The following is a 24,049-nucleotide window of genomic DNA, read 5'->3' as shown; positions in this document are numbered from 1 at the left end:
GGAGGCTTGTTTGCCTATTTTCTCTTTCTGTCTCTCTCAGGTCAAATTAAACAAATAATAATGGTGATAATAAGTGAAATAAAATAATTCTTAAAAAACAAGTTATGCCCTGAGCCTCAGGAGTCTGGACTCCACGCCTTGGCCTCTAGAGCATCTGAGAAGCCAGGCCCCAGAAGCAAACATAAAGCCTAAAATAACATCCAGTTCCTCCTTCTACAAGACAGGAAATGGAAGCTGAGTGAGGAGACGATTGCTTGCTGTCATTCTGTTTTACTTTCTGAGCTAAGTGGAAGCATTGGCTCCTAGGAACACACCAAGACAGAGTGCCTAAGTGGTTAGTTAGCCTAGATGGCCAAAGTGAGACAGGACTGGAGTTTTGTCTTTTGTGCAGTATATGTGTGGGAGGAGGCCCACTTGTGTGTGTGTGTCAGAGTTGCAAAGGATGAACTGGTTTTGATGTCAAGCTATGGGTATCAATAATGCAGTAATTCTATCCCAAGGGAGGAGCAGATGTTCAGCAAATTTAGTAAAGGATGAGGACATCTGAGTTACCCCGCAAAATGAGGGCTGATGATGACGGTGGAAACTGTCTCCAAACACAGTAACTAGAGAAACTCTGATTTACCAAAGTTGGGGCCTTTTTTTGATAGAAGAAGGCAGAAATCTATTTTTCTGGTACCATTTTAAGCAATAGAGGAAAAGAAATTATCTGGACTTTGCAAGAACCTTCTGGAGAAGATTCAAGGGTCTTTAAGGTCTGTGCATGTCCAAGCAAATGCACCCACATCTGACCTCCATTCTTTCCAAGGAAGAACCTGGAGATGAGTAAATGGCATAATGGTTACGTTGCTGGACTCCCACATAGTCAACAGTGGTTCAAGTCCCAAACTCGACATCTTAAAACTCATGCCGGGTGCATGTGCGTACATGCCCAAAATCCTGAGAGGAGAATGGAAGAAAAGAGATTGCAACATGGCCACCTCCCCTTGGGGGGGAGGAGGGTTGATTTCTCACTTTCTGTCTCTCTGGCAAGTGCACACACCCTATAGCAAAAATGTCTCCTACAAAGAAAAAAGGAAGAACTTTAACTGGTTGTATTTATAGATTCAAGGTGAACACCACAAAATCAGAACTGGCTTGATTTCATAAAGAGCTTTGGTTGGCAAATGTGAAGTTCCCAGAAATGACACAGTCCTTAGGACTTCAGATGCTTGTTTTGTTTTGTTTTTATCAACACATAATTTTGCATATTTCGGGGTAACAGTGTGATTTTTCAGTACACGCACACAATGAGTAATGATCAAATCATGATAATTGGCATAGCCATCACTACGAATATTTATCATTTTATCATTTCTTCGTGCTGGGAACATAAAAAGTATTCTCTTCTAGTTATTTTTAAATAGACAATAAATTATTCTTCACTATTGTCACCCTACTGTGCTATAGAACATTAGAACGTAATCCACTGATCTGACCGTATTTTTCTATCTGTTAACGAACCTCTCTCTATCCCCCATCCTCCTTATTCTTCTCAGTCTCTGGAAACCATTATAATACTCTCTGCTTCTTTGAAATCAACTATTTCTAGCTTCTTCATGTGAGTGATAATATTTGGTATTTATTTTTCTGTGCCTGGCTTATTTCACTGTAAATAGTGTCCTACGGGTTCATCCATGTTGATGAAAGTGACAGGATTTCATGCTTTATTATGGACGAATAATATCCAATTGTGTATCTATGCCGTACTTTCTGTATCTAGACCATTCCGTATGATCCACTGATAGACACCTAAGGTGATTCTGTGTCTCAGCTGCTGTGCATAGGACTGCAATAAATATGGGAAAGCAGATCTCTTCAAAATCATGATCTCATTTCCTTTGGATATATAATATTTACCCAGTGGTGGGCTTGCTGGGTCATGTGGTAGTTCTACTTTTAGTTCTCATGAGGAGCCCCCATACTACTGCTTTCCAGAATGGCTGTACTAATTTACACTTCCATCAACAGTGTGCAAGAGGTGACCTTTCTGCACATCCTAACCAGCATTTATTATTTTTTGTCTTTTCGATGATAGTTATTCTATCTGAAAATGACATCTCGTTGTATTTTTGACTTGCCTTTCTCTGCAAATTGGTGATGGTCAACATGTTTTCATACATTTGTTGCCATTTGTATATCTTTTTTTTTTTTAAAGAAATCTCTATTTAGATCATTCGCCCATTTTTTAAATCAGATTACTTTTTTTTTTTCTTTTTGGCTGTTGAGTTCCTTATATATTCTGGATATTAATGTCTTAAAGATTAGATGAACGGTTTGTAAGTATTTTGTCCCATTTTTAAGGTTGTCTCTTATCTCTATTGTTTACTTTGTTGTGTAAAAGCTTTTCAATTTATTATAATCCCGTTTATTTATTTCTGCTTGTTTTGCCTGTGTTTTTTAGATCTTATTATAAAGTCCTTGCCCATACCAATGTCCTGAAATGCTTCCCCTAGGTTTTCTTCCAGCAGTTTCACAGTTTGAAATCTTACATTTAAGTCTTTGATCCATTTTGAGTTAATTTGTTGTACCTGGTAAGAGGGGGATTGAGTTCATTCTTTTGCATATAGATATCCAGGGTTTTGTTTTGTTTTGTTTTGCTTTTTTTGCTAGAGGACATGTGCACTAAACAGAAAGAGAGACACAGAGAGAGAGGGAGGAGAGAAAGTACCTCCCATGGAGAATGGTAATGCCATAAGCCCTTCTCCTCTGTCACTTTCCCTTCAGGATTTGGGGCATGCACACACACAAACTAGCATGTTTTTCAAGCCACCCAATGTAGTACCCAAGCTGTATAGTCAGCATGTGGAATCTGACTGCTTTATCCAGCCCTGGATATCCAATTTTTTCCAACACTATTTGTTGAAAAGACAGACCTTTCTGTAATGTATGTTCTTAATGTCTTTGTCAAAAACCAGCTGGCTGTAAGTTTGTGAGTCTGCAATCTGGGTTTTATATTCTGTACCAATGGTCTGTGTGGCTGTTTCTATGCAGTACCATGCTGTTTTGGTTACTTTATCTTTGCAGTATGCTTTGAAATCAGGTATTGTGATGTCTTCAGCTTTGTTCTTTTTGCTCAGGATTACTCTGGGATATTTTGTGGTTTCCAACAAATGTTAAGATTGATTTTTCTGTTTTAGTGAAGAATGCCATTGAAATTTTGATAGGAATTTCATTGAATTTATAGGTCACGTTAGGTAGTATGGAAAATTTAACAATATTAATTCTTTCAACATTTGAATGTGGGACAACTTTCCATTTTCATGTGTGTGTGTGTATCCTTTTTGATTTTTCTCATTAGTGTTTTTTAGTCTTATTTTAGTGATCTTTCAGTTCCTTGGTTACATTTATCCCTAGAGTTGTTTTGTGTTTGTATGTGTAACTATTGTAAATGGAATTGCTTTCTTGATTTTTTTTTAACTAGGTAGGTCATCACTGGTATAAAGAAATGTGACTTTTTTTCATTGCATTCTGTAGGTTTTTCTATATATTAGGTCATCAGAAAAATCATGGCTTTTTTTTTATGTTTTTCTATGCAAAAATGTGTCATGACTTTTCTGACAAACTATTATAATATGATGTCATCTACGAATAGGAACAACTTGACTTCCTCCTTTCTGATTTGGATGCCTTTTATTTATTTCTCTTACCTAATTGCTCTGCCTAGGAGATCCAGTACTATACTGAATAAAAATGGTGAAAGTGAGCATTCTTGTCTTGTTCTACATCTGAGAAGAAAATCCATCAAATTTCCCCATTCAGTAAGATGTTATCTATGGTTTTGTCATAGATGGACTTTATTGTGTTGAAGTATATTCTTTCTTCTTCACTTGTTCTAAAATAGAGGTTTATTCAGCTCATGGTTTGGAGGTACAAGGTTCAGGACTATATCTGGTGGGTATCTTACAGAGTCTACATCACATCAAGAGGGCAAAAGCAGAGCAAAGCAGCTGTCCACGAGTCTCTCTCTCCTTCCATGTCTAATTTGTTGAAAGTTGAGTTTTTTAATAGTAGTAAGAATAGGGGGAATATGAGTATGGGTAATAGAGGGAGAAAAGGAGAGGAACAGGGTAAAAAATAAAATAATCGGTTTAATTGACACAAAAATTAAAGTTATGTGCTACTGATAGTGTATATGGTAATGTATGTCTCAACTGATATGCATCATATTCACACTAGAAAAAGCAGTGTTGTACACTGTAAAGATATATAGTGAATAAATGTAAATTTAAAAATAAATAAATTTTCTAAAAAAAATTTTTTATCATAAAGAAATGTTGACTTTTAAGAAATGCTTTTTAGGTATGTATTGAAATGATGGTATAGTTTCTGTGGTTCGTTCTGTTGATGTGATGCATCATATTTATTGGTTTTCACCTGTTGAACTATCTTTGCATCCCTGGATTAAATCCCACTTGATCATGACATATAATTGTTTGGATGTACCAGCGGATTAGTCTGCTAGAATTTTGATGAGGATTTTTGCATCTATGTTTATCAGGGATACTGGCCTGTAGTTTTCGTTTGTATTGTGCTCTTGTCTGATTTGGGGGTGAGGCTAATGCTGGCCTTATAGGATGATTTTTGGAATATGTCTCTCCTTTTTAATTTGTTGAACTATTGTTAAAAAAATCATTTTTTTCTTTTATTTTTTAAATTCAACCACTACATATTTTTACAGTATATAAAATGAATTTTCCCAGCATGAATAGACAGCACAGTAGTCTAGTCAAAGACATCACATGCATCTCCAACAGAGGGAATTGCTACTTCTCTGAATAAAGTCTTTTAGGCATGTGCAGTCCTTCACAGAAAGTTCATGGGTGATGCATATGATGAAGAATCTATTGTTAAATTTTTCTGCAGTAAAAATAAACCTATTCAATTTTCCATTAACTTTATCCATTATCTACTCCCAGCATCACACACACTGGATCACAGGCATGTGTGTGCATGCCTTATGTGTACAGGGAGCTCTCAGAACATGAACCTGGGACCTTCCCATATGGGTTCGGCACCACAAAGTGTCGTGTTACTTCTGTTCCACTGTCACTTGCCGGAAGTCTGTTTTATCTGACACAAGTGTACCAGCTCCTGTTCATTTTGGTTTCCATTTGCATGGAGTATCTTTTTCCATTCTTTCACTTTCAGTCTAAGTGTACCCTTACCAGTGAAATGAGTCTTTTGTGGGCAGACTATAGTTGGGTCTTATTTTTAAATCTATCCAGTTATTCTTTATCTTCTGACTGGAGAATTTAACTTGTTTATATTCAAGGATATTATTGATAAGCAAGAACTCACTCCTGTTATTTTGTTAACTGTTTCATGGTTATTTTTGCATAGTCTTTGTTTTTTTTTCCTTTTGGTTTTTGTTTGTAGTTTGTTTGTTTTTTTTTTTGTTTGTTTTCCCTTTCATCGTTTCTGTTTTTGGTTGTGTGGTTTTCTGTAGATTGTTTCTGTTTTTGGTTGTGTGGTTTTCTGTAGTGATGTTTTTCATTTGCTTCTTTATGCCAGAAGGCACATGAAGGAGAGAGAGACAGAGAAAGAGAGAGAATCCTGGACATCTACAAATATCAAACATGTTTTTCAAGCTGCTGGGTCTGAGGTTCGAACCATAGTCAGCCATGTGGGATCTGGCTTCCTCTGCACAGTACTTAACCACTTAAGCCCTGTGGTGATGTGATTGTTTTCTTTTTTCTATGCTCTACCAGTGAGTGTTATACTTTTACACATTTTCATTATGACAGTTACCATCTTTCCATTTCCAGAAATAGGATCTTCTGGAACAATGTATTGTAAGATGAGTCTAAGGATGAATTCATTTTTGCTTGTCTGGGAAAGACCATTGCTCTTTCAATTCTGAACAACAGATTCACTGGATATAATATTCTTGGCTGGTAGTTTTTTCTTTCAGTACTTGGAATGTAACATCCCATTTTTCTTCTGATCTGCAGAGTCTCTGTGCTGATAAATCTGGCGTTAGTTTAATGGGAATTCCCTTAGATGTGACTTGATATTTTCTCTTGCTGTTTTTAAAATTCTCTTTGTCTTTGATTTTTGACAGTTTAATTGTAATGTGCCTTGGTGAGTACCACTTTGATTTGAACCTGTTTAGACTCGTTTGAGCTTCTTGTACCTGCAAGTCAATCTTCCTTAAAAGATTTGGAAAGCTCTCATCAGTTGTTTTATTAAATTTTGTCCCTATCTTTGTTCTCCTCCTGAAGCTTTTATAATGCAAATATTTGTTTGTTTAGTGGTGTCCCATAAGTCCTCTGGATTGCTTTCACTCTTTCATTCTTTATTTCTTTCTCTGACTGATTTCAAAAGATCTATCTTTATGTTCAAAGATTCTTTCTTCTGCTTGATTTAGTCTTCTGTTTCATTCATTGAATACTTCAGCTCCAAGATTTCTTCTTGCTTCTTCTTTATGATCTCTATCCCTTTACTAAATTTCTCATTCAGTTCATGAATTATTTTCCTGATTTTGTTGAATTGCCTATCTGTACGTTCTTATACCTGGCTGAGTTTCCTTAAGATCATCACTTTTATTGGGTCATCAGAAAGTCGTGATGTGTTTTTGCATAGATAAACATAAAAAAATATGTCATGATTTTTTTGACAACCCAGTAATTCCTTTCAGGCATTTGTAAATTGTCAAAATTTTTTTGCTTTTAACTTATAGTTTATTTTCATTTTTCCATAAACTTTCTGAGTCCCCTCACATATTTCTTTGATGGTGGGAGTAAATTTTCAGTGAAATGCTGACCAAAGAGAAATGAATGGAAGTCAAACAACTATTATTTGAAATAATGGCCCATCAGGGGAACTTGCTGGACTACTCTATAGTAATAGGATTTGGCAAGTGGAAAAAAAGTGATTAGGAAATAATAGAAAAACACAGCTAGAATGCACTCACCACATTGTACGTATTTCATCTGCTGCAAAGGCAAGGAGGGAATAGGAGGGAAGGAGGTAGAAGGAACACAGTGGCATCAAAGACAGAAAACATGGAAGTCAAGTTTGTGTTGCTGTGGTAATGAATTTTGAGCAATTGCATTTCACTAAAGCCTCATGCATTATCATCTTTTAGGGATTTACAAAGACCTTGATGTTATCCTATGAATTCATACAAGAAAATTAAAACATCCCATTCAAAATATAGCCACACAACAAGGAAACTTTTAAGTTTTTACACATCTAATCTGTGTAATAAACAGTATAAAATTTCAGAATCATAGCCTAAAGGAAGAAATCAAATGCAAAGTTCCTTTTTCAAAATAATAACTCTTCATTCTCAGTACAGTGAAATTCATGGAAATGTCAGATAAAGAACTTAGAATTTTCATGGTGACAAAGCTCACAGAGATTGAAGAAAAGAGAGAGAATGAACTGCTGAAGTGGCAGGGGAAAGAAGCTGATGAACTCCAAAGCAAAGTTGGCCCAGTCTGATAGTATCGTCCATAGAGTACTGGACTGCAGTGCTGGAAACTATAAGACCAATCACAGGTTCAGATTCCCCTAGTAGATCTGGTACATGCCCAGGGGGAGCTGGAGGGCTAGGGAAAGGGAATCTTGACTTGACATTGCACAAGCACACTCTCTTTGTCAAAAAGAAAGAAAATGAAAAAAAAAAAGAAAGAAAGAAGAAGCACACTCTCTTTATCAAAAAGAAAGAAAATGAAAAAAAAAAAAAAGAAAGAAAGAAAGAAAGAAAGAAATTAAATCTGTTTTGTTATTTTATTTGGAAAATAATTCTGAAAGATGGAGGGAAATATTTGCTACTATTTGGCCCAATGACATAAACTCCATTCCAAGTGTCAAAATAGATATTCCCATCATTATTGTGATTGAGTTAATGCATTCCTTCCCAGAGAGCACTTCCCAGTGTGTGGACAAGGCCAACATCACTGCCCTCACAACTCAGGCTTCTCAAGTAGGCTGCACCCACCAAACAAGAAGTCATCTAGTCCTATTTCATTAAGCCATCAGAAGAAGATTACCTTTATAGTTTTACTTGAACTCTGTTTACCCAAGTTTTTCTTCCTTTTGTTTATTTTTTTCTCTCAAAATATTTATGGTAGTTATTGATTTACATATAATCATTTCACATATTTGTAGAATACAGAATGTCTTTAAAAGCATGTATACAATGTGTAATAAACAAATCAAGGATATAAACATATTCACCACCTTATTGCACACCTTTGTAAACAGTTTCTTAGATCAGTCATGCCAGTGTATCTATGCTACTTGCTGATGGCAAGGCCTCCCAGCCCCTCTATGGCCCTCTACCCTCTCCAAGCTATGCCTCTATTGTAAGGGTGCTTTGTAATACCTAACTCTTCCATGCTGGAAGCAATACCAGCTATTAATGTGATGTGGATTACAGTGAATGAGGTACAAAAGTCAAGGGGGGTTAGAAAAAAGTCAGTGTTCTAGATCTTAAGATGCAGTCTGATCTAAGCATTGAGGAGACACGGAGCTATAAATAGAAAGGGAGGAAAGGGAAGGGAGAGAGAAAGAAAGAAAGAGGAAGGAGGAAAAGGAGGGAATTCATGGAGAAGAGAGGAGACAGAAGGGCAGGGGAGAGGGAAGGAGAGAAGGAAATAGGAGTGGAGAGGAGAAATTACCTTCACATAGAAGGAAGGACATGATAGGCTTGGGGTCGGATTTGGACGAGAACAAGGGGAAAGTTGGTGGAGGTGAGTTTAGAGGGGTGTTGGCTCCTGTCACAGCCACTCTGCTCTCAGAAACCCATCCTTCCATGGAGAAAGAAAGCCAGTGTCTATAATCCAAGCAACAGAACTGTAAACACAGGTGCACATATGGAAATGCACGCACGCACAAATACGCACATACACACAAAGAGCCTGTAAAACCAATATCTGAAAAAGCTCTGTGAATTGTGCCAATGCCAATGCCCCAGTTTTGATATTGTCCCATACGTAAGATATTACCATGGGTACGGGGGAGGTGAACTCAAAACGTAGCTGAAATGGCAGTCAGTTATGATGCAGAACTTCCAGAAGCTGTATGCCTTCCATACAGGAAGGTGGGAAAGGGCACGCTCAAGCTCTCTTTGCAACTTCCTGTAAAAAAACAATTATCTCAAACTATAGAATTTATTTTTAACAAAACCTCCAACAGAGTCATGAAATAGGAAATAGAGGGCTAGTTGCATAAGAGCTTCCCCATGTCTCAAACTAACCACCCACACAGAGGCCACGGGAATTACACCCAAGGACTTGGGAACTGCACTTCCAAAAGCTGTGTAGTTCGGTGTTGTTCCCTTCCCACCAACTCTAGCTGAAAGCTCACAACCGACTGAAAACTTCCAAGGCAAAGCTGTCCTTCCCTGGAAAGCTGGCTGGGTCTTGACCAGCCCAAAGAACATAGTCCACTAACAGAGAATAAGACACAAAAGTAGCTCTGCAACTGAGATTTGTTAAGACCCTGCTCACCCCGAGCCCAGCTTCTTTATCCAACTCTATTCTACTCTACTCACTGGGCCAAAAAGAAAAATGGTGCTAGAGGGATTGCATTGTTTCTGCTCTTGCTATGCAAAGCAGATGCTGTTGGCTGCTTTCCCAACATCTCTTGCTCATTTCCAGCAGGATTCACACTCTGCTGGTTTGGAGGAGCCTCAGGCAGGGGGGGGCAGCAGGGCAGTTGGGATGAGGCCCAGGCTGGGTCCACACACTCTACAATGGTATCTTCCCTCAGGCTGAAGCCACAGATGCTGACAGACAGATTGGGGGTGTAATACGGAGGCCAAGGAACAAATATTTAAAGTGAACAGGTCTTCTGTTTCACAGGAAAGAAACTCTTCTTTCTTCAGCTCATGTGCTGCTCAACAATGAAGCATCTGGAGGAAACGGTTATCCCTGCCCTAGAAGCCCCCAACACTGACTTTCATGAACTTACTTCATTTTATTGTTTCAGAAGATCCAAAGTCAGACTGTTCCGTTTATATATATATTAGAAGTGACTCAATGCAGAGGTCCATCCAAGGGAGAGTGCCCCACCCCGTCTCAATTATCTCTCATAATACAGAGAGTTCTTTTAAAAACACAGCCCTATGTCTTTTATTCTGCTAGGGGGTTCTGAGATATTTGTAGTATACCAGTATCAGTAATTGAGGGACTAATTCTTTTTTGAGAGAGAGAGAGAGAGAGAGATTTTTTGCTATAGGGTTCATGTGTTGCCTGGGGGAAAAAGAGACAGAGTGAAACTGCTCCCCCAGGGGGAGGGCCACGTTGTAATCCTTTCTCCTCCATTCTCCTTTTAGGAGTTTGGGCATGCATACACACATGGCCAGCATGCATTTCAAGCCACTGGGTTTAGGACTTGAGCTGTGTTAGGCCATATGGGAGTCCAGCACCATAACCACTAAGTCACCTGCTGGAACTAATTCTTTAAAGCAATGGTTCTCCACCAGTTGTGAATTTGTTCCCCAGTGGAGCTGTGGCAATGTCTAGAGACATTTTTGTTTGTCTCAAGTTGGGGAAGGGGTTGCTGCTGGGTCTAGTGAGTAGAGATCAGGGATGTTACCGAACACTCTAGATGCACAGGACTGCCCTGTTACAAAGGGTTATTTGAAACAAAACCTCAACCTTGAGAAACCTTGCTTTAAAGTTCTCAACAAATTCAGCGCAAATAATCTTTACTATTAAACTAACAAATAATTACCTGGGATGTAGTGTACTCTTTTTTTATTGAGAGAGATTTTTGCTATAGGGTGCCCGCACTCACCAGAGAGACAGAGATACAGAAAGCGAGAAATCATTTCCCAGCAGGGGTGGCCACGCCGTAATCCCTTCTCTTCCATTTTCCTCTCAGGATTGTGGACACGTACTCACATGTGCCCATCATGAGTTTAAGGCTATCAGGTCTGGGACTCAAATCATGGTTGACCATGTGGGAGTCACGGTTGACCATGTGGGAGTCCAGCAACGTAACCATTACACCATCAGCTGGTTCCAGCATGCAGTATAATCTTGAAACGTAACATTCAAGCCCAGCACTCAGAAACCTACCTCTGCAGCACCTAGTAAAGGAATGGCAGAGGTATACAAACATATAATATACACATGTCATGTACCTGAGTGGAGACACAAATGAAGACAAGGAAGGAAATAAGTTTATGAGGGCAGGATTGGAGGGCAACTGATGTCACTATCCGTAAGAGAACTGCAAACTGCATGTGTATCCTCAAAGACATACATCACTCTCACATAAAAATATGAAATAATGGCTAGGATATCTCACCAAACCCCGAAGCACTTTTTAAGCAATCTGTCTTTCCAGTTCTCTATACATCTCCTCAGAGAGAAGCAACCTACTGCTTGCTAAGATGATTTTCTCAACAATAATGTTTCAGAATCATTTATTCTTTCTGCCTTTGTTTTTAAAATATTGATAAACTTACAGTGTAATTCTATAACTGCTGATCAACTAAATAATACATACTTGCATTCTTTATTTTGCCTCAGATAGCAACTTGAATGTATCCACAGTTTTGAGAATGTGCCTTGCTAAACAGCTGTTGGTTGGTCTCTATCTTTCTAAACACTGAGTGCCAATTCTGTCATAAGAACTGTCATCTCCATATTCCCTGCTTCTGTTTTCCAAGCTGAAAGAAGCCCTGTGAAAATATACAGGTGATAGGACCAGCAGCTGGCGTAATGGCTATGTCTCTGGACTCCCATGTGGTCGACCATGGTTCAAGTCCCAGACTTTAAAAAATTATTTTTTTTTAACTGCCAGAGAGCATATGCATTTGCCAGAAAGAGAGAGGGATGAGGGAAGCACGCTGTCTCCTAGTAGAACATAGTCACACTGCAATCCCTTCTCCATCCTGTGGGGGATTTGGGGCATGCACACACACATACCCAGTGTGCTTTTGAAGCTGCTGTGGCTGGGATTTGATCCATGGTCAGCCATGTGGAAAATAGCTCCCTTAACCACCAGGCTATGGGGCTGGCCCTAAATATTGACATTTTTAACAGGTAAAGACATAACCCAACACAGTGCTCATGTTATGGATTGAGACCCAATTGTAATAACAACATTGACTAACCAACAGAGTGAACTAGTCGTTGACTTTGGAAAGACTGAAAGGAGTGAGTAAATATGTCATGGTCTTATTCCATAAGTCCAGATCCAATGTGGGGCAATATATTTTTGAATAGACTTTAGTGGTTAATGTAAACACAATAGAATTGATGTGCATTTGGAATATGAGTTTGCAGAGTACACCGCCTACTCAGTTAATAATCTATTGTTTTCTTCTTGGCAGACCCATTACAGGATTTTGGCCTTTCCATTGACCAGTGTGCCAAACAATTAAAATCAAATGTCAACATTAGATTTGGAATCATTCTGAGTAAGTAAAAATTATTAGCATGAAATAAAACATTGCACAGCCTCTTACTACTTCACACACCCAATGATTTGTATGGACTATTATGACCAGCTAAACTACTCCCCCACTACTCTCTGGCACTACCTCTGTTTCCATCTTCATTTGCAATTCTCTCTCTGGATAATATCCAGGTGGAGTAAAACTCTCATTTAATGCTATGTTTTTATAATGAAAAGACTCTAGGCCCTCACTGGGACAATATAAGCAGCTGAAATTAGTATACCTATTAAAAAAATACTTTGAGACTAAGTATTGATGTTTACACAGGAGAAAGCTTTTGCATAGTTATCTTACTAACAAATCCACTAGCAACATGCTTTTCCATTTGTGTTATTTTGACATAGACAAAGAAGAGTTGTAATAACTTCTCCTCCACCTCCATGACCAAGAGCACTTTCTGATCCTTTTATTTTGATAGGGTCATGCCATTGTAGTTAGTCAATATATTTGCAATAACCACTAGATCTCCTTTTCTAAAACAGTTTTATCACAACCAGAGCAAAGAGATTTAATAAACTTAGCACATAAAACCATTTCATGGAGAGAACACGCTCAGAGACCAAGACTGCTTACGTATCTTTGCATTTCTACAATCTTGCACAATATCTAGACTCTAGCAGCAGCTCAATACATGCTTTGGGGAGAAAAAGGAGAAAAAAACGAAGAAGTGAGAGGATCACAGAAGGGAGGACTGGAGAAAAAAGCAAAGGGAATTGAAGCCACCAGTATAGAGCATCCTGAAGCTCCCTGAGTTACCATGATGCAGTATCTGCCTGGGAAAAAGTGGCAAGAGTGTGAAGGCTTCACCGCTCTCTACCGCTATCATGAGGGCTAAATAATATTATGTGGTTAAGAAGTTCTGGAAGCTAGACCTGCAGACTTCACATTAAGGGGCCATAGCATCTGGGTAGGGAGACACAGTGACTAACTCCTTATTCCAAACAGGCGAGGTTTGGAAAAGGGCCACCATCCATACACTTGGTCACCTGTAGCATTGCCTAACTGCTGTTTTACTGAGAAGAGAGGGGAGGAAAACAAAACAAAACAAAACAAAACTATTCCCCAGATAGGGCAGACCAATAGAAATAAAAGATCCCTTCCTTCAGGCTGTTACAAATATTGAATGCCTTCAATATACAATGACACACACAATGGTAAAGTTGTTCTTCTCTTTCCTTTAGGGGAGGACATTAAAGAGCTGTTTCTTGACATAGCTCTTGTCAGTAAGGGATCGTCTATCTTGAATTTCTCCTACCCAGTCTGTGAGAAGGATTTCCCCAAGTTTTCTTTCTGTGGGAGAAAGAAAGGAGGTAAGCTGGCTGCCTTGCTAAGTGCTTGCAGAGGTCGGCAGAGAAATGAGGAAGGGCTTGTATCTGAGGTCAGGACACCCAGGCGAGCGTCCTGGCTCTGCCTCTCACCTGTTGATAATGAGGACAAGCGTAACCTCACGACTGTCCTCAGTTATAGAAAAATAAAAGTCAGTGACCTCACCTGGTGGCATAGTTGGGAGCAAACTGAACGGCTTGCTGGAAGCCACACGCGTAACTGTAGGTTTTGATTCCTGGTCACCTTGAACACATGTCCGGTGCACATGTGCAAGACCCTGACAAGTTGGAGGACTGGGGAAAGGAATTGCAGCATGATGAGGCCCTATTGAGAGTCTCTCTCTCTCTCTCTCTCTCTCTCTCTCTCTCTCTCTCTCTCGGAAGAAATAAATAAAAAAATAAACATTAGAAAAAAGTGACTAATGATGTTTATGCAAGGCACTTAAGGCATCGAATCTTAGCAAACAGAAAGTACATTTTCTTATTCCCACATGTCAGAAAATCTTACTGTTTTTTTCTGTGTGTGTGATTTGAGTAAATTAATAAAACAGAAGAAATAGTGTTCCCTCAAACAATGTGAGGTGTCCCATTCAGTTTAGCAGCTCAAGAGGCTGCTGCCCACCTTATTTGAATGCTGGGCAGTCCTGCAGCCATTTACTTGTTTTTATTGCTATGGGGATGATTACATAGGCAGGCTGAGAAGCAGGCACTTGGGGAATTGCCAGGAAATTTCACGTAGTATAAAATGATCAGAAAAGTGATATACAAATGCTGCAGGAACTAGTAATTATGTAAATCCTATGAGTCAGGGAAACTAAAATCTTAAATGCAGAGGCTTCTTGGGTTATCAACTTTTTTTTATTTTTTGCTATAGGACACGTACGCTTGCCAGACAGACAGAGAGACAGAGAGACAGAAAGCAAGAAATCACACCCCCCCCCAGGGGGGATGGCCATGCCGCAATCCCTTCTCCTCCATTCTCCTCTTGGGATCTTGGGCATGCACGCACATGCGCCCAGCATGAGTTTTAAGCCACCGGGTCCAGGACACGAACCATGGTCGACTACATGGGAGTCCAGCAACATAGCCATTACGCTAACTTGCTGGTCCCTCAACTTTTTTTAACCCACCCACAAACCTAGAGGAATGATCCTATTCCAAAGAAGTAGTTAATACTAAGACGAGAAGGGTGGGGTGGATAGCACCAGGTGAGAATGGAAGTTCACCCAAATGTAAGCAGAAGCTGTGGTTGAACTATTAAGCATGAAACAGAGTCCCTCTGGGGCTTAAAGAGCCATCTTTGCAGGATGGTGGAAATCCTTGGTGTCCACTGGGGGCAGGAGGGCAGCACGTTCTGGTGTCAGTTGTAGTTGAGTGGTTTGCTATCGTTTCCAAGACAGGACTATGTAAGTCTCTGAAAACCACATCCTACTGGCCGGACTCCAAGCCAGATAAAACCACAAAACTTGGTGAAACGTGATGAGATTACAAGTATAAATGTTGTCTCCTTTTCCTCTGCATCTTCCTCAGCAAGTTCTAAATCAAGAAGCCCATTGCAGAGGGCTACATGGTGGTATAATGATAAAGCATGAGCTTTTGCAAGGCTGACCTGTGACTCTTATGATTGGCAGAGAGTCACTTACAGCGCATGAAATAAGTACTTGAGACACAGAGATCTGAGTCAAGAGGGAGAAGGAGAGGCCATACCAGGGATGGAAGGAAAGCTACTTTCTGGAGAAAGTTGCTTTTATGAGAATCTGAAAAATAAGGGTATTTCCTGGAACAGGTTGGGGGGCTGTGGCTAAATGACTCCAGCGGCTGGACAAAACACCTTGGAATTTAGAAAACACATTTGTCAGATCGCACACCCATCTAACGGCCTCCTGTTGTTTGCAAGCTGAGAGGCCACATTCCCTGAGCATGCCTTCACTCATCTCAGAGTTCACAGATCCATGGTGTTCTAGAAGCATGACATTACTGTTGTTCTCTACTACTGACCTACGGAGGAACGTTCCAGATTCACATCTGGAGACCTCCCTGAGTACACTTGGCATGCATGTGCCCATGAGCCAGGGCTGGCTGGGGCTGGAAGGAGATCACTGTGTCAAGAACCTATTGGGGGTGCTGTCTCTGTTTCTCTCTGTGCCTTTCTTACCAATGGAAGGAATAAATAAATAAATCTTTTTTTAAAAAAGCACATCAGATTCAAAGACCAAGCAATGTTTCTTTAGTATCATCATCATGATATTATGGGCACTTGAAAGAGGGAAGAGAACCGATATGTCCAATTACAGGGCATTGATTACGTAGGTCATTGTTCGGCTGTTCTAACAGAGGTATAGTATGCTGTGATTTTAAATAATGTTGTAGGAGATTATTTAACTACATGCATGAACATATAGTCATAAAAATATCATATTGCTAAATGACAAGCATGTCATAAACCTACTATTTTTTGGAACCTGACTTTATTGGAAACATGCCACTATTGGTCTGCACTAACTCCAGTGAGTGATAGAAGCAAACTGAGATGCAGGGCATCCAGCTGGTCTTGGAGAATTGGTTACTAAGGGAAAAATAATTCCACACATTTCTGGTAGCCAGAAGTGGTCTGCATGAATATAGCAGAAGAAATAAAACTTTTTTTTTAATGCAGCCTCATTTTAATACATGAGGAACTTAAGTCCCAGAGTAGTAAGTAACTTGCCCAAGGTCATGAAGCCTTGTAGACAGAGGGGCTGAGTTTTTCTCCAGCCTACAAACCTCTGCTCTGTACCCTCTGGGAACACAAAGAACACTCCTGGAGGTAAAGCCTTCCACTAGGACTGAGAAAAGGATTTCAAGGGCATCACCAAATTACAGGGATCGAATGACCATGTTTGGCCATAACCAGCCATTATTATAAGACAATTGTTCTCAAAGTGTGGTCCTCAGACCCGTAACATCAGCTTCATTTAGGAAATTATTAGAAATGCAAATTTCTGGTCCCCACCAAGACTTACCACAACTGAAAACTCTGGGCTGGGACCTTAACTGTCAGTGTTTTAAGAATGTCTTTAGGTCATGAGTAAGCAAGCTCTTTTCTGGAAAAGATAAAATAGTCAATATTTGGGACCAGCAGATGGCATAATCGTTACATCTCTGACTCCCACATAACTGACCATGGTTTGAATCCTAGACTGGCAGTTTAAACTTAAGCCAGGTGCCTAAGTGCATGTGCCCAAAATCCCGAGAAGAATGGAGAAGGGATTGTGGTGTGGCCATCCCCCCAAGGGGTGATTTTTTGCTCTCTCTCTATCTCTCTGTCTCTCTGGTAAATACACACACTCAATAGCAAAGAATCTCTCTTAAATAAATATATAGTGAAAAGGTTTATTCATTTGTTTCTTCCATGAGAGAGAAAGAGCCAGAAAAATTAAGTGACAGACCCTCAACAGGGTCTTTTTTTAAAGAGTATTTTTAATTGTAAGATGACTATGAGAGTGCTAGAGGCCATCTCCATTTTCTTTTTCTTTTTCTTTTTTGAGATATTTTTGCTATAGGATGTGTGTGCTTGCTGGAGAGACAAGGAGACAGAAAGTGAGAACTCTCTATTCCCAAGAGGGGCAGCCACACCACAATCCCCTCTCCTTCGTTTTCTTCTCGAGATTTTGGGCATGCACACACATGTGCCTGGTGTGAGTTTTAAGTCACCAGGTCCAGGACTCAAACCTGGGTCGACTACGTGAGAGTCCAGTGATGTAATCATCACACTAACTGCTGGTCCTTCAACAGGGTCTTCATGCAGACCCAGAATGCATGCATGGCATGACCAGGAGGTTCTAGGATGCAAATCCAGGACCTTTCCCACGTGGCTCAAGTTGTGTTACTTCTGGTGCCACCTCCTGGCACCAAAATTTCGATGTCCTTTCTCAGTGAGGTTTATTTTATCCAACAAATTTCATAGAATATCTCAACCCAGGAAGATGAGGATGAAATGATAAGTTAAAGAGAGCCAGAAAAGAAAAATATGATGATAGAGCTCATTATTGAACATGAGACTCAGGCATCAACCTTTTCAATAAGAACAGGCCCCTCTATGTGATACACTCCACCCAAACTAAAAATGGGGGGGGGTTACTCAAAGGAGCAGAGTGGGTCTTGTTCTGACTATATTGTATAAATACAGATAGAAACAAGATTCTCACCTGGAAATGGACCTTGAGATGTGGATAGAGACCCAGGTTAGGACCATAAGATAAAACAGAAGAAACTGATGGTTTTCACTCTTGATGGCAAGAGACATGTCAACTGTCAAACCTGGTTTTGGCTAAATCTCTATCAGTTCTGGTCAGGGCAGGTCAAGCCATGCAAAATGATTTCATGGCCCCAAGTGAATCACTGGCTTCTAAAAATAATTCTGTCGTGGATTGACTTGCAGATACCAGTCATACCCAATCTATTGCCAAAAGCAACTGAAATGAAAATAAAGCCCCAGTCATACCCAATCTATTGCCAAAAGCAATCGAAATTAAAATAAAGCCTGGGGAAGTTAAATCAGCTTGGTATGTGTGTGTACACGTGCATACACTTGACATAAATGACTATAAACTAGGAGATATATAGGGCAAGGGCTCTATTTAGAGGTCTTGACAGCTATGACTAATTTGCTGCAGCGTGATGCAAAATTGAGAGGATTTAATGACCCCATATTCATGTCAGAATCCCAGACAGGTACAGAGATGGTAATGCCCATGAGACCTGCTGCGTCGTTCTCTGTATGAGCCCTTTTTCAGATTGAGCAAAATCTACTATGAAATAGATAATATCATTATCCGGATATAGACATACTTCCCTTTGGACAATGAATGCTACAGGAAACAAAACATAAGTTTGGACTTTACTTTCAAGACATCCATTTGAAAAGCTTGTCATTAAAAGCAATATTAAAGTGGCATCCGTGCAAGCAGAAGAATTCTTTAATCGAGGAAATAATTGCTCCCTAGTTTATCTTTCGGGTGCATCTGAGCTTTTTTAACTTGAAGTGTTTGTCTAAGGTAGGGAATACATCATAATTAGATGAATTTCAATATATGCAGAGTAGATCCCCTGAGAACTATATTTAAAGTCTGGCATGATATTGCCCATAAGGCAGATATTCTTGACAGCCGCTAAGGGATTCTACTGTAGTACTTGCTCGTTTTACATGTACGGATGAGTCAGAGGTATAACTGCAGTGGGCACTCTAGCTGGCTACCCGTCCTCCCTTCAATTTTGCTAGCAAGGATATTTCTCTTCTGATTTTGGTTCAGGCTGACAGCTGCTCCTGGGGATCCTCTGAGTGGCATGAATTGTAGAAACTTCTCAATCTCACTGTCTGCACTATTCAACGTTCGGTCTTTGCCATTCTATCTACACCAACAATTCTGTTCCCATCAGCTAGATTTCTACTGTCCTCCCTTTTTCTGTTTCAATGGGCTCTTGTCCACATGTCTAGAAAGAGAGAGAATTTGGGATGAGCCATGAGAATGTGTTCTGTTTGTTGCCTAGAATTGGAAAAAGTACCCATAAATGCTTTTTGCAAAAGGCCTTCTACCTGGCCCTACTGTAATCAAAGACAGGGCAAAACTACCTTCCAGGCAGGTGCTTCCTCAAGGAGCCTTGATCTAGGCCAACAATACAGAGATCTCTGTAAAGCATCCCCACAGCCGTGGCACCATGACCAGGGCAGCCTTGTCTATTTGCTTCACATCATGACACCCACGTTAACAAATGCAAGGCCCGAAAATTCGGTCATTGATTTCTGCTGTCACAGGAAAAGAATAGCTTCTTTATCTGAAGCCCCCATTTTCAACCTCCGTGTCTTCTCGGGTATCGCCTCTGTTCTACTTGTTTGCTCACGTTTGATTTCTAGAGCTATTATAGACACCTGGTTCTGCCATCTCCCTTGCAGCAAGCTTTCTGCTCTATTGGAGCCTACACTTCATTCTCAACCTTTCCCAGTCTCAACTGCGGACCCTGCTTGTCAACCACTGCCAGTAGCCTAGATCACAAAGGTTTAGCAGCTCATGCATCTTGGTTTCTCTTCTCGTGAATGTATCCACAGACTCACCGAGGGACCGATGTTTCTCTGCCACCAGGGATATTGCACAATTTCTCATGCCATCATCATCTCCATGGTTAGCTGCCCAAACCAATATTATTCTGGAAGACGCTCCCTGCCTCATCACAGTGCATGGCGGCTGTTGGGGGGCAGGGTATGAAGCCCAGTCCAGGGACTCTCAAACCTGAGCATGCGTGAGCACTACCTGAAGGACATACTCAACCAATATTGCTGGACCGGACCCCACAGCTCTCCGTTCAGTACATCTAGAGAGTGGCCTGGGAATTTGCACTTCTTACAAGTTCCTAGGTGGTCCAGGGACCACACTTTGGGAACCACTGGCCTAGTGGGTAAGAACAGGGTTTGAAACTAAGCTTTCAGAGAACTGAATCTTTACTGCCACTTCTATAACCTCCACTTCTCTGAGCCTCCGTTTCCTCATCTGAGGAAAGCAGGAGTCACCTCTTAAGACTGCCAGAGGACACAACGTGATAAAGGACCTAAAGCTCTTGGTATTGTGTTGGCACACGGCTGAACATTCAGTAAGTGATCAGTGCTGGGTACTTTGTGCAGCGGGGGGTGCATTTCTCCAGCCAGGACTCTGCACTCAACTCATCATCCATCTCAGGTTGGAAGTCTGTATTTTAACGAGGCACCTGAGGGGCGAAGGAGCCTTTGAGGCCTAGAAGCTTTCCTCAGGGAAGCAGGAAGATGACATTGGTCCAAGCCTGCATATTTTCTGGTAGTTCACAACAGGCGTTTCCCTGGCCCTCTTGCATCTCTGGAGAGAGAGAGCTCCTTTTGCATCTCCCATGGAATTGGAAATCTGAAGCACCATCTCCTCGCCTTCAACTCTTTCTTGTCTTCATGTTTTATTCTTTGTCTGCAGATTTCAAGCGGCTGTGGATTTCCTGCTGGTGATTACCAGGCAGCCACTGCTGCTGCAAATTTGCAGAGAACCAACAAATACAATGGTTAATGTGTTGCATTAGCAGGATACGCCTCCTCTTGACCTTCCAAAAAAAAAAAGTAGAACTAAACAATAGCCACCCAAGAGAGGGTACCTGCAACAACCAGGCAATAGAGAACCACTTCCTGCTAAACAAAACAAAGGGAAACACAGCAGCTAAGAACTCTTTTTTTTTTTTTTTTAGAGGTTTTTGCTATAGGGCGCGTGCGCTTACCAGACAGACAGAGAGAGACAGAGAGACAGAAAGCGAGAAATCACCCCCCAGGGTGGATGGCCCCGCCGCAATCCCTTCTCCTCCATTCTCCTCTTGGGATCTTGGGCATGCATGCACATGCACCCGGCGTGAGTTTTAAGTCACCAGGTCCGGGACGCGAACCACAGTCAACTACATGGGAGTCCAGCAACATAGCCATTACGCTAACTGCTGGTCCCAAGAACTCTTACAGATCTATGTGCTTTCCCTCCACCTTCGAGTGATATGGGGGTTCAGGCAGCTAGATCCCACATGGCTGATTTCACAGTTTGAGTCCCAGACCCAGTGACTTGAAAACCATGCGGGGCACATGTGCATGCATGCCCCAAATTCCAAGAGGGCAATGGAGGGGAAGGGACTGCAGTGTGACCATCCCCCCATTCCACTGAGGTGAGGATATTTTTCCACTTTCCCTTTCTCTCTCTGGCAAGTACACACTCTCTACAGGAAATTTAAAAAAATAATAATAAATTCAAGTGTGTTTGTAAATGAGCCAGTCAAGTGTTGAAACTATCTTTTGACATTAGTCAAGTCTTTATGCTCATTGAGCCCAGCATATTAAGACCAATGATGGGGACCAGCAGTTAGCATAATGGCTATGTCGCTGAACTCCCATGTAACCAACCATGGTTCTAGTCCTGGACCTGGTGGCTGAAACTCACGCCAGGTGCATGTGCGTGTGTGCCCAAGATCCCAAGAAGAGAATGGAGGAGAAGGGATTGTGGCGTGGCCATCCCCCCCCGCCCCCAGGGTGGGGGTGATTTCTCGCTTTCTGTCTCTCTGTGTGTTTTTTGGCGAGCTCATGTACCCTATAGCAAAAACCTCTCCAAAAAAAAAAAAAAAGACCAATGATGACCTAGGGCCAAAACCATTTTCATTTTTCTAAGACAATACAAACTTCTCACAAATCTTTGGCCTATTATGAAATTTCATAAATCTAGCTCGGTGACTCCTACATGGAATAACTCTTTCATGGAATAATCGTGCAGGAAGCTGATTAAGAAGGCTGACTCCCCGCACTCCCGTATCAGCCCAACTTGATCCCACAGTCACTGATATTTCCATTTTAACAAACTAAGCAGCCAGAGAACTCTGAGGTGGAAGAAGGAAGAAAGGATGCCTGCTCTCTACAGGTGTCCTTGGTTTGGGGTCCTCTCCAAGCAAAGCCAAAAGCAAGGACTTGGGGTACGTCACGTACTGGGATATGATGCCAAGAAGCAGGAGGACAGGAGTGAGTAGTGTCATGAAGGGTTGGACAGGCTCAGGGCAAGAAGAAAAGCCAGTAGTGAGAGTCAGGTAGCTAATACCAGGGCGGGCGGCTGGTCGGTCTCCCTTCCACTGGGATTCTTGGGGCACTGCAGCCTGTGCGTCAGCTTCTCATCAAGGTCAGAAGGCCATGGTGTTTATCCAGACTCCAGTTCCCTTTGGTCAAGGACTCCACAAGGAGATAACATTCCTGCCCTGCATGGGCTGTCGGAAATAGAAAGGCATGCAGAACTGAGAGGCTCTTGACATGGGATGACGTCAAAAGAACCAGCGGATGCCCACCATGGCCGCGGGGACTTCTCTATAGACTGAGGGGATGTGGCACAGGATACCAAAAGCACCTGCTCCTGGAACAAGCTGGACTCCTGCTTCCTCAGCCAGGCCTGCTCTACACAGCTGTGCATTTGAACTGGAGCAACAGTGGGAGTCCTGGGTAGGGTGGGGGGTTCCTTCCAGAAGAGACACAAAGAATTCTTGTAGATGCAAGAGGATAATAGGTGAAATGGTTTGGGAGCTCAAGAAATTGGGATGTGTTAAAAAAAAATAGTCATCAAAAATTACTGTTAGACCTGGGAGCGGCCTACCCACTCTGCCAGCAATCCATGGAAACTCTGATAAAATCTCTAGCTTTAGGGCCCACAGGAGTCTATCTACAGTCATATTCACCCCACATGTGGCAGACAACCCAGTGAGTCCCCAGCCCTTCATAAGTCCACCATGATATTTTTTTAGGAGACATTTTTGCTACATGGCATGCATGCTCACTGGAGACACAGAAAGAGGGAGAGAGAAATCACCCCCTGGGGGGATGGCCACACTGCAATCCCTTCTCCTCCATTCTCCTCTCAGGATTTTGGGCATGCACACGCACATACCCAGTGTGAGTTTCAAGCTGCTGCGTCTGGACCTCGAACCATCGTCAGCTATATAGTAGTCCAGAGCCTTAACTACTATACCACCTGCTGACCCCAGTCTGTTATGATTTTAAATGAGGCCCTGAGACTCGCTCCATGTTTTGGGGGAGATGGAAACATCATGCCCTCGAGGTCAGAGACTGAAGAAAGCAGAGCCCAGGTCAGGGAGGATCCAGAGGCACCAGAACCAGGCCAATATCCGTGTATATATCTGGGCATCCTAGAGATTATATGAGGTGGAGAAAGAACAGGACTCAGAGCTCACTGAAATGAAACAATGGTCTCCCTCCAGAGAGGATGCTGTTGGTCAACCTAGAACGTTCTCCCACCTCGACCACCTCACCTGAATCCTTCCTGTACAGAGCCCACTCACTGAGCTCCTCACTCAGTGTCTTTTTCCAGGGAAGGCAGGGTGGAGCTGGCCTCCTAGTTCTACACACATGGCTCCTGTGTGTAGACTTTTCTTCTGGATATCCATTCACTTCCTGTGGACACATGTACCCAATAGTAGATGACTGAATCACATGTAATTCTCTTATTTTTTGAGGGATTTCCATAATGGCCATACCAATTTACATTCCTTTCAACGGTATATGGCAGTCCCTTTTCTCACAGAATTAGTCACAGTGGCCAAGATGTGGAAACAACAGTCACAGATGAACAGATAAAGAAAACGAGGTATATCTACACACTGGGGTTTGGTTCAGTCTTTAAAAGAAGGAAATCAGGCCAGAAACGCCATCTTCCGATAATTAACCAAAATGAAGAACACAAAG

General features: G+C 41.4%; 1 protein-coding gene across 1 annotated transcript in view; it reads left to right on the top strand.

The window, feature by feature from the left end:
* Positions 1–24,049, top strand: part of LY86 (lymphocyte antigen 86) — a 49,518-nt gene that overhangs the window by 18,028 nt on the left and 7,441 nt on the right. Inside the window, exons 2-3 of the mRNA XM_006141236.3 lie at positions 12,338–12,424; positions 13,645–13,773. Coding sequence (XP_006141298.1) covers positions 12,338–12,424; positions 13,645–13,773 — 216 coding nt within the window. The remainder of the gene's footprint in view (positions 1–12,337; positions 12,425–13,644; positions 13,774–24,049) is intronic.

Source organism: Tupaia chinensis, unplaced genomic scaffold (genome assembly GCF_000334495.1).
Source record: "Tupaia chinensis unplaced genomic scaffold, TupChi_1.0 Scaffold000048_1, whole genome shotgun sequence".
NCBI classification, from domain to species: domain Eukaryota; kingdom Metazoa; phylum Chordata; class Mammalia; order Scandentia; family Tupaiidae; genus Tupaia; species Tupaia belangeri.
Note: the sequence above shows the minus strand (reverse complement) of the source record. Positions and strands in the feature narration are given on the sequence as shown.